Genomic DNA, 11667 nt, shown 5'->3' on the forward strand with positions numbered 1-11667 from the left:
TATATGCATTTGAGTTTGGTCTAATGTATTTGTTATGTTAATGTTTATATATCTTTTCAGTCACTATGGAGGAAGTGGAGCCCCCCTGTGGCTCAGAGGAGCCTGAAGCCTCTGACTCCACTGAAGGAACAACCATGACATCCTCCAGGAAAGATGCAACTAATTCAAAAACACCAAAAGGTGGAGTGAAAGCGAAAAGGGACAGAAGATCAGCTGCAAAACACAAACCTCCAGCACTGGACAATGGGTTAACACTGAAAAGTATGTATGATTTCGTAGTTTATTGCAGCACAAGTTAATAATTAAGATGGTGTTCCTTAACCTCTTAACCCCCACCTGAACCGAGCACATTTTCCCCAGTTTGGCTTTACCCAAATCTCAAAGCTTCTCGACTGGAGCCTATAGACCAGTGTAACGCCTCATTTGAGAGACCTACAAAACGGATCTAAACAAATCTTTTTGTCTTTTTGTCTGTTTGTCACTTTTTGCCACTTTTTTGTGTGGCTTTTTGTAGCTTTTTTGTGACTTTTTTGTGGCTTTTTGTCACTTTTTTGTGACTTTTTTGTGTCTTTTTCATCACTTTTTTGTGGCTTTTTTTTAGGCTTTTTTGTCACTTTTTTGTGGCTTTTTTGAGGCTTTTTTTTTTTTTTAACTTTTTTGTGATTTTTTTTGTGTTTTTTCTTGTAGCTTTTTCATCACTTTTTTCTGGCTTTTTTGAGGCTTGTTTTACACTTTTTTCAGGCTTTTTTCAGGCTTGTTTGACACTTTTTTGTGGCTTTTTTTTTGGCTTTTTTGTCACTTTTTTGTGGCTTTTTTATCACTTTTTTGTGATTTTTTTTTGTGGATTTTTGAGGCTTGTTTGTCTTTTTTTGTGATTTTTTGTGGCTTTTTTAGGCTTGTTTGTCACTTTTTTGTGGCTTTTTTGTGGCTTTTTTGTGGCATCCTCATTTTCATTGCTATTTTGATGCTTTTTTCAAGAAGCTTTTAGATTTGGGTAAAGCCAAACTGGAGAAAATGCACTCGGTTCAGGTGGGGGTGAAGAGGTTAAGTCTCAGTTGTGACTAATGTTACAGATCATGGCTCTCGCCTGGTATCGGACCCACCATCACTTCATTATTCATGTTTGATTTTTCTATATGTCTTTCAGCTTACCTCACAGACTCCACCGCCGCCCAGTCTTTCCGCACTCACCGCTGCCCCAAATGCGACCGCTGCTTCAAGATGCGCTCCCACCTCCAGGAGCACTTAAACCTGCACTTCCCGGACCCCGACCTCCAGTGCCCCACCTGCAAACGCCACTTCACCAGCAAAAGCAAACTGCGCGTCCACCAGCTCCGGGAGGCAGGTTTAAAATCACACCAGTGCCACCTGTGCCGGTATTCAGCCGTGGAACGCAATTCCCTTCGTCGCCATCTCCTTACCGTCCACGGAGAAAAGAGTGAAGAAAGTACAGACTTGAATTTTGCGTGTCCAGTTTGTAATGAGAGTTTCTGTCAAAGCAAATCCCTAAAAGTCCACATGAAGACGCACAACACGGTCAAAAGCACGGCGCTGCTTTCTTGCGTTGAAGAAGGATGTTCACATAAGAATACTTTATTCCTTCTACTTAAACATGTAACAGAAACGCACGGCTTCACCCCAATCGAATGCCAACATCACAACTGTGTGGCAATCTTCAAAACCCCAAACTTGATGAAGGAGCATTATAAGACGCACCAAGCCTACCACTGCACCGACTGTGACTTCTCGTGTTCGAATAAGCGGCTTTTCACGCAGCATCGCAGACAGGGCCACGCGGGAGGGGAGCAGCTCTCCTGTGAGTTCTGCGACTTCAAAACGTTCAATTCTGTGGAGTATGAGAAGCACATCGAACATCTCCACGCCTCGGAGAAGATCCACAAGTGCCCCCAGTGCGAGTACACCACGGCGCACAAGCGAGGGCTGAAGAGGCACATGCTGACACACAGTGGTGAGATTTGTTTAACTGATGTGTTTTAATAACCTGAAATAAGTCATCAAAGTGTTATCGGTCACCTTGAGTCTCTCTCTCTAAAAAATATCAGGTGCGAAATCTCGGAGTGATCATGGACTCAGACCTGAACTTAAACAGCCACATCAAAGCAACAACATCAGCAGCTTTTTACCATCTGAAAAACATGGCTAAGATCAGAGGAATAGTGTCAAAACCAGACTTAGAGAGACTTATCCATGTGTTTTTCTCCAGCAGGTTAGACGACTGTAACGGCTGCTCACTGGCCTCTCTAAATGAGCTGTTAGAGCAGCAGAACATCTAGAACCAGGAAATACGACCATATTAGTCCAGTGCTCCGGTCTCTGCACTGGCTTCCTGTCACTTAGAGAATAGAATTTAAAACAGCTCTGCTTGTTCCAAGTCTTTTCATGGTTTAGCGCCGAAGTCCATCTCTGATATGTTAGAGCCGTATGAACCATAGATATATACAGTGCCTCTCGTAAGTATTCATACACCTTGAACTTTTGCACATTTTGTCATGTTTACAACCCTAAACATAAAGATTTTATTTGTATTTTTTTACTGAGCGTTCACACACAAGTAACAGACAACTGTGAAGTGAAAGCAAAATGATACATGATTCCGTTATTTTTCAAAAAATAGAAAAGTGAAAAGTGGCGCGTGCATAAGTATTCATACAGCGTGAATGAATACTTTGTGAAACCCCCTTTTGCTCTAATAACAGCAGCAAGTCTTTTGGGGTCTGACTCTACAAGATTTGCACATATAGAGACTGACAGTTTAGCCCATTCATCTTTACAAAACAACTAAAGCTCTGTCACATTAGAAGGAGAGCGTTTGTGAACAGCAGTTTTCAGATTATTCCACAGATTTTCAATAGGATTTAGGTCAGGACTTTGACTGGGCCATTCTAACACATTAATATGTTTTTATTGAACCATTCCATTGTAGATTTAGCTTTGTGTTTAGGGTCATTGTCCTGCTGAAGGTGAATCTCCACCCCAGCCTCAGTTCTCTTACTGACTCCAGCAGGTTTTCCTCCAAAATGTCTCTGTATTTGGCTCCATCCATCTTCCCAACTATTCTTACAATCTCCCCAGTCCCCACTGAGGAAAAGCAGCCCCAGAGCATGATGCTCCCCCCACCATATTTGACACTGGGGATGGGGCACTCAGGACGATGAGCAGTGTTAGGTTTGCTCCATACATAACGTTTTGTATTTGGGCCAAAAAGTTCAATTTTTGTCTCATCTGACCAAAGCTCCTTCTTCCACATGGAGTTGTGTCCTCCATATGACTTCTAGCAAACTTCAAACGGGATTTCTTATGGCCTCCTTTCAATAATGGCTTTCTTCTTCCACTCGTCCATGAAGGCCAGATTTGTGTAGAGTAAGACTTATAGTTGTCCCATGTACAGATTCCCCCAGCTCAGCGGCAGGACTTCACAGCTCCTCCAGAGTTATCTTGGGGCACTTGGTTGCATTTATCCCCAGTGCTCTCCTTGTTCAGTTTGTTAGTTTACGTGAACAGCCGTGTCTTGGTAAGTTGGCAGTGGTGCTTTACTCTTTCCATTTCCAAATGATGGATTGAACAGTGCTCCGGGAGATGTTTAAATCTTGGGAAATATTTGTATAACTTAATGCTGCTTTAAACTTCTCCAGAACTTTATCCCTGACCTCTCTGGTGAGCTCCTTGACCTTCATGATGTTGTTTAGTGACCAATACACTCCGACCATAGCTCCGAGGGCCTAAAAGAACAGCTGAAATTATACTGAGAGTAGATTACACACAGGTGGCCTCTATTTAATGGTTAGGCCAAGGTGTGAACATTCTGGAGTCATTAGGAATGTTATAAAGGCAATTTAATGCACTCAGAAAAGGCTGTATGAATACTTATGCACACCCCACTTTTCACTTTTCTATTTTTTGAAAAATAACGGAATCATGTATCATTTTGCTTTCACTTCACAGTTGTCTGTTACTTGTGTGTGAACGTTCAGTAAAAAAATCAAAATAAAATCTTTATGTTTAGGGTTGTAAACATGACAAAATGTGCAAAAGTTCAAGGTGTATGAATACCTACGAGAGGCACTGTATATAAAGGCTAGATGTCTTAAGGCAGAGTCACTTCCGGCATAACCGGCGGCCATCTTGCCACAGGGAAGCTTTCTGGCGAGCTCAAGTAAGTGAGTGATTAGTACGAACACAAATCCTCTTTATTCGTTGAAATCTTCACGGATTTACAAATGCTTTGGTTTCGTTATTAACGTGGCTATGATTCTGAATACTCCAACATGTTGAAATAAAGATGTTCTTTTTTTAATTCATATGTATGCAGTGTCATACCTACATCTCTGAGGTTTATAACAAACCAAATCGTTTGAAAATCTGTAGAAAATTGAGCAAGTTATGGTTATTTAAAAGTACATGCACCATAAAACACAATGTTACGAGTGAGCGAGCTCCCTGTGGCAAGATGGCCGCCGCGTGCGTATATCGCCCTCCATTGGCCAGCAGCGCATATGAGACATCTAGCCTTTATATATCTATGGTATGAACCATCTCAGGCCCTGAGAACTTTAGGGAGGGGTCTCCTGGTGGTTCCTAGAGTCAATAATAAACACGGTGATGCTGTGTCTCAGCTTCATGCAGCTAAAATCTGGAAGTGTCTTCACGAGAATGTGAGACAGGCCTCAACGCTGACAATGTTCAAATCCAGGCTGAAGACAGTTCTTTTTACCCATGCATATGACACTGAAAGTATTTTGTCTGCACTCTTGCCTTTTACTGTAATTGATTGATTTGATCTTTTTTCTTGTATCTGTTTTATTCATCTGTGAAGCACTTTGAATTGCTTTGTGTATGAATTGTGCTCTACAAATAAACTTGCCTTGCTTATCTGTATTGATCGCCTCTTGTTTTGTTTCAGGAGAGAAGCCGTACAAATGTGCTGTGTGCGAGTTCCGATGCAGAGACGAGTGGTACCTGTCCAGACACATGCTCACTCACTCCGACAGTAAAAACCACATGTGCTCTGAGTGCGGATACGTCACCAAATGGAAGCACTACCTGACCGTGCACATGAGGAAGCACACAGGGGACCTCAGGTATGGATTACAAATGCATTTTACCACATGATACTGCCCCAATCTCGCCATTCAATAAGGATAAGGTAATAGTAACACCACAGGATCATCCCCTTATGAAAACTGATGAGAGCTGTGTGTCATGAAGGGCATATGGTGTAATATCCTTTCAATGGAACCTCATGATCTTCTGCTGGACAACAAATAGTATGCAGTTTTTTGACGGTCCAAATAGTGTGAATAAATGAGAAACGAGAGCAAAAAAGGAGACATGTCATGCAAAATCAAAATGTACCCAGGTTATAACATTGCTCCCTCGTCAAAAACAGTTGTCTCTCGCTTTAATTTGGTCGCCTCTACTTCTGTTTTAAAGCCCTTTCATTTACTGGATCTTTTCTGAGCAGTTTGTATTTCTCAGAAAATGTGTTCATCACAACGTCATTGATTAGGTGAAACGGAAAGCTTTTATTCACTAAAAACATCAGTCTTTCCCACTGATGTCCTAGCGGTCTCATTCTGACTGTATTATCGTACATACTGTAGATATTATTCCAAAATTTAAATGTAATATATCGATGCAAAAGGACCCAAAGTATTGTTTTTAGGCCCAAATTATGATCGTTTCCAGTTAATTTATGGGGGGCGATGGTGGCACAGTTGGTAGCGCAGGTCGTCTCATGATCAGAAGGTCTGGAGTTTAAATCCCGCTTCCTGAAGGAGTGCGCTTTCGATGTGTCCTTGGGCAAGACACTTCACCCTCCTTGCCTCCAGTGTCTGTGTACACCGGTGTGTGATTGAGAGAGTGAATGGGTGACTGGTTCCTTGCTGTAAAGCGCTTTGGGCCTAATGAAGGCAGAAAAGCGCTTTATAAGTAGAGACCACTTAATTTATGGTAACCTTATGGTAACCTTTGACAAATTTTGTGGACTTTCCATTGAAGTAAAAAGGCAAAGCCGCGTTCGATTCTCTCGTATGTGGACAGTTAACACGTCGGCTAGTCCGGGCGACTTTTCAGAGTCCGTTAGCATTTGCCATTAGCCATCAAACATTTATATGGTTAGTCTGGCATTATAAGTGATTTGCCTCAGGTGCACTGTGGAGCGGATCAGACTGTTTTTAATGCAGGCTAGCTGATACCATAGAAATGCGTTAGCCTAGCACTAGCCAAAACTCTTAAAATATAAGAACTGCATGAATTACAAAAAAAAATATCTCCAGAAATCAGCAACACTCTGGATAACTAGGAAATGAGGCCCTATGTCAAAAATCCTGAAATATCCCTTTAAATGGGCAAAACATACCTCCCCATATGTTAGCATTGTGCCTGGCTTCCCTATTGATTTGCATGGGAGATGGAACGTTCAATTTAATTTGTGTCCAGGATTTGATGACTAACAGCTCACTTAGCTGAAGGCATTTCTGTGATTTCTATGGGACTTTCCACTCAGTTCTCTACTTTTACCGCAATGCTAACTGCCATGCCGTTGCTATCGATTTCTATTTCCCAGATACCATTGCGACCAGTGCAGTTACCGCTGTCACCGCGTGGACCAGCTCAGCAGCCACAAACTGCGGCACCAGGAAAAATCCCTCATCTGCGAAGTCTGCGCCTACTCCTGCAAGCGCAAATACGAACTGCGGCAGCACATGCTCTCGAAACACTCGGAAACCGACCAGCCCGCCGCCAACGTTTACAAGTGCAAATACTGCACCTACACCACGTCCCACCGCCAGGCCCTGCACAACCACGAGAACTGCAAGCACACCAAGGCCCGGGAGTTCCGCTGCGCGCTCTGCAGCTACACGTCCTTTAGCAGCGTTAGCTTGTTCCTGCACAAACGGAAAACTCACGGATACGTTCCCGGGGACAAGGCGTGGCTGCGGGATTACGCTCTGAAGGAGAAAGAGAAAAGCACAATCGGAAATGATTTTTACAATAACGCAGCTTTCAAGGACGCTAAACAAACTAGCGCTAAAGTTGATGCGATTAGCAATTTTGCTAAGGAAGTAGCTGACGGAGAAACGTTAGCGAGTCCGAACGAAGAATACTGCACGCTTGTTTTAACCGCGCTAACAAGCAACGACGAGGAGACTCCAGCTATGCCAGAAAGCAGCGACATTTTAATAGACGTAGCGAGCGATAGCCAAATTCTACCGAAAAGTGTGAGCTTGTGTCCAACTCTGAGCTCTGACGGGGAAGAAGATGCAACTTTCGACGGTGAAGAAAACGATTTCGGGGAAGCAAATCTGACGGGGGAGGCCACGGGATTTGGAAAAAGCGTTCAAAGTGGAAGCGCAGCGGTGAAGGATTTGAAGGAACTGGACAAGATGCAGTCGGCTTCCATGGTTTCGGACGGACACGTGGAAATGCTAATGGTGCAGACGACGAAAGCTAGCGGCGAAAAAAATAAAACCAGTAAAGTTAGATCCGCACGAGCTGGATTAAGGTTTAGCTGCCGAAAGTGCGGGGAGGAGTTCAAGCAAAAACGCAGCTTGGACAATCACAGCAAGGGGAAGTGTCCGTCAAAGCAGGAGAGTGAAATAGTTAGCGACGTTAGCTCAGACCAGGAAGTAGCATCTTCTAGCGCCGACTCTTGCCGTTTGAATTCATTTCGAGATGGAAAAAGACAGAATTCTCAAACTAATAAGGCTGCATTGCTTGATCGCACTTATGTTAAGATTAATAACAGATTTCAGTGTGAACGATGCAGATTTTCAGCTGTTATGCTAGCAACGATTGAAAGGCACATGGTGACTTGTTGTAGGTGGAAGTCTAGCAAGAAAATGACCAAAATGGTGGCTACAAATAGACAAGAAGGGAGGAAAAAGATATCAGGAAGACAAGCTACAGCGATAAAAAAGCTGAAATGTAGCGAGTGCGAGTTTGCAGCTAATTCTGTTCCATCATTAATTCGTCATCGAGCTCTTTCTCACAACAAAACGCATTTTAACTGTGAGTATTGCGCATTTAGTTGCCAAAACGAGCGCCGCTTGCTGCAGCACGTGGCCGTCAAGCATCAAAATAATAAAACTCCCTTCCAGTGTCGCTTCTGTGAGTTCAGCACAAAGCGTAAGTATCGCCTGGAGGAGCACGAGTCCGCCCACACCGGCGTCGGGCGACACGGGTGCGAAACGTGCGGGAAGACTTTCGGAGCTTTGAGCAAACTGCGCAAACACAAAGCCAGGCTTCACGACAAAACGGCCACGCACTTCTGCACGCAATGCGACTTCGCCAGGTTTTCTCAAGACGATGTTAAGCGGCACAGGTTTAGATGTCATTCGGGGGAGTTGAAGTTCGACTGTGGAGACTGCGGCGCGAAGTTTAGCTCGCGAATAGCGCTGAGGAATCATTTCAAAAGAGCTCACAGGACTTTAACATGTAGCAGCAGTGGTGAATTGAATACACATCAGAATATAAAGCATAAATCAGAAAAAGGGACAGTTTTTAAGGAAGTGTCGGTGTCTAAAGACTTGCATGGCGACACAAAAGCTCTCCATGCCTGTCAGCTGTGCCCATTTAGCGCCAAGACTAGAAAAGTTCTCGCTCAGCACCTCTCAAAGGAGCACGAGGACGGACCGGAGGACGGGAAGCGGCTGAAGTGCAGTCAGTGCGGGTTCACGTGTCGGTATCAGCTGGTTCTGGAGCAGCACCTGAGGTCTCACGGCGGGAAGCGGATGTACAAGTGCACCCAGTGTGAATACTCCAGCGTCAACAAGCAGAAGATGACCTGGCACGTTCGCACTCACACGGGGGACAAGCCCTACAGCTGCGAGGAGTGCAGCTACACGTGCGCCGAACCCTCCAGGCTCAAGGTAACGGGATTCATACATCACATATATATTCTAAATGACCAGGTTATTCCTTTAGGGGATTGTTCACTGATAATGGGAGTGTCGGACACAGTGGCGTAGCAAGGTACCAAGGGGCCCCAAGCAAGAATGTCGGTAGGGGGCCCTCTGGTGGCCAGGAGTTGGTCACCTGACAACTCCCATAATGCAGTTCTCTGCATAAGTTTCCCTCAGAACAGAAAGCTGCCGTTCTTTAGGTTAATGAGCGTCACAATAAACTGGTTTCACTTTAGAAATATAATCTGGTGGAGATATGAGTAAAAGTCTGTCCACTGCTCATTATAAGTTAACATTATCGGGAACCATGACTCACTAAAGCAGCAGCAGGATGAGGATAATGGTGTAATTGCAGCTCTGCTCTTTGGAAGACTGTATATCAAGCGTTTGATGGAAGTTGAAAAAAAATGGGTCAGTTCACGGGGGCTCTTGCCTGCTGGGGGCCCCAGCAGCTGCCTGCCTTGTCTAATGGCAAGCTACGCTTCTGGTCGGACCATTGAGCAAAGTCTTCTCTGGCAGATTTTCAATGTGGTTCTATGAGTGAAACTTATGTCTTTTCCTCCTGGAACAACTAAGTTGGGACTTGTATTTTCTCTGGGGATGGGTTTAAATCAAATGTTACTGCCTCCTGCATTAGAACTATCCCAAACCTTGTTCTTACCCCTCATGTTTGCATTTTGGTTTTGTTTCTGAATCAGAGGAAGACCCAATCAATCAATCAAAGTTCATTTCTATAGCACTTTGCAACCACCAATTGGCCGATAGACGATATATAGGCCGATATTTAAAATAATTTAATTTGATGTCTTTAATTTTAATCTCTCAAACAGCCTATAGTTTATTATTATAGTAAAGGTTTCAATCATAGAAATACATAGAATTATATCTAATAGAGGTCGACCAGTGTGGGTTTTGTAAGGCCAATGCCGATATGCACCAACGATATTATTTTTGGCCAAACTTTTAAAAATGTCTCGTCTATAATCCTGTGCACGATGCAGTATTGGACTGTGACAGCAGGGGGTGCTTTTTGAGGAACACAACGTAAGCATGTTCCAAAACAAATAAACGGCACATCTTTATCTCTTATGATTCTCAAATTATAAGCAAAAGTCTGCAACATAAAATATAAAAAATAGATGTAGAAACTTGTGGCCGATTTTCACAGCAACGTTTCTCCGCTCCCCTGAGGCTTTGGCTCTGACTGAGCTCTTCCCAAAGTTCAAAGTCAGTTTTATCGATCAGGCCCTTATTGGCAGACCGCGGGAAAGCATCACTTTCAACACATGCCAGTTGTACATCATTATGACTCTGCTAAGACAGAGTACTTTAACCTCTTACCCCCGCCTTAACCAAGCACATTATCTTCACTTTGGCTTTACCCAAAACTAACCGCATTTTTTCACATTTTTGGTTGTATTTGTGATGCTTTTCAGTGTTTTTTTTATGTTGCTTTGTTGTCTTTTGTCTGTTTTAATCGCTCTTTTGTTGCTTTGTCACTTATTTGTTGCGTTTTCATCCTTGTTTTCGTTGCTATTTTGACTAATTTTTTCAAGAAGCTTTTAGAAAATGTGCTCGGCTCAGAAGGGGGTTTCAAGATTAACAGGCCTTTGATCTCTGATTTGTGTCGAGTTATTTCTCAACATCATCTTGGGGGCCAGAGCCTCGATGCTGGAGGGCCGGATTTGGCCCGCGGGCCTGATGTTGCCTACCCTGCCCTAAGTGAAGCTCTGACCTGCTCAGCTTTTATGTATTCTAATAAGAGCTTTGTTGTTGTCCTCTCTGCAGCAGCACATGCGTGTCCATCAGGAGGAGAGGAAGTATCTCTGTCCCGAGTGCGGATACAAGTGTAAATGGGCCACGCAGCTCAAGCTCCACATGACCAAGCACACGGGTCAGTACATACAGTATAAGTGCAAAACGTCATGTTAAAACAAAATAAACTCCCTCCTCAACCCTTTTACGTTTCCCCCCCAGGAGAGAAACGCTTCGCCTGTCCGGACTGCGAGTACCGCTGCAGCCGCGCCGACGCCCTGCGCTCTCACCGCAGCACGCAGCACAGCTCCAGCCGCCCGTTCGTCTGCGAGAACTGCGGCAAATCCTTCAAAACCGCCTTCGTTCTGCGGACGCACCAGCAGCAGCACAGCGACGCGCGGCCCTACGCCTGCGGCCTCTGCCACAAGGCCTTCAAGTGGCCCGCCGGCCTGCGACATCACTTCCTGTCCCACACCGAGCAGACGCCGTTCTGTTGCCGGGTTTGTCCGTACCGGGCCAAGCAGCGGTTCCAGGTGGTAAAGCACCTGAGGAAACACCACCCGGAGGTCAGAGCGGAGGAGGGAGTGGAGAGGGACGGGGAGGTTGGGGGTCTGACTATTAAAGATGCACTAGAGGGCGCTGTGGAGAGGAAGTGAACTTATTATAGGAGTTTCCACGGGGCTAATGCTCAGGAGGGACGGTCTGCTGTGAAAACTTGACTCACATCAGGGTTAGGGACATTTCACACTGGCATTAACTACTGTATTTTTACTGTACACGTTGGTCAAAGGTTTCCTGTTGTGTCCAGTTTGCTTTTGAATATCAAGATAAGATAATCCTTTATTGATCTCACAACGGAGAAATTCACTTGTTACAATTGGAATTCAATAAGATCACTCAGGATGTGCAAAACAGACAGGAAATGTGCAAACAGTTGAATAGTAGAAATGTACAATAATACAATACAAAAATCTTAAGGGGTGGATTT

The 11667-nt window shown here is 44.3% G+C and overlaps 1 protein-coding gene across 1 annotated transcript; it reads left to right on the forward strand.

Annotated features, from left to right (window-relative positions):
• Nucleotides 1-1119: 1119 nt before the first annotated feature.
• Nucleotides 1120-11418, forward strand: znf142 (zinc finger protein 142; the record flags this gene model as incomplete). Its single annotated transcript, XM_079563741.1, has 6 exons — nt 1120-1969; nt 4922-5099; nt 6587-7525; nt 7844-8891; nt 10713-10818; nt 10902-11418. 6 exons carry the CDS (start codon nt 1120-1122, stop codon nt 11333-11335), a joined length of 3555 nt encoding a protein of 1184 aa, XP_079419867.1. The 3' UTR covers nt 11336-11418.
• Between the last annotated feature and the right edge of the window lie 249 nt (nt 11419-11667).

The sequence above is a fragment of the Gobius niger genome (assembly GCF_951799975.1).
Source record: "Gobius niger genome assembly, chromosome: 9".
Classification (NCBI taxonomy): Eukaryota; Metazoa; Chordata; class Actinopteri; order Gobiiformes; family Gobiidae; genus Gobius; species Gobius niger.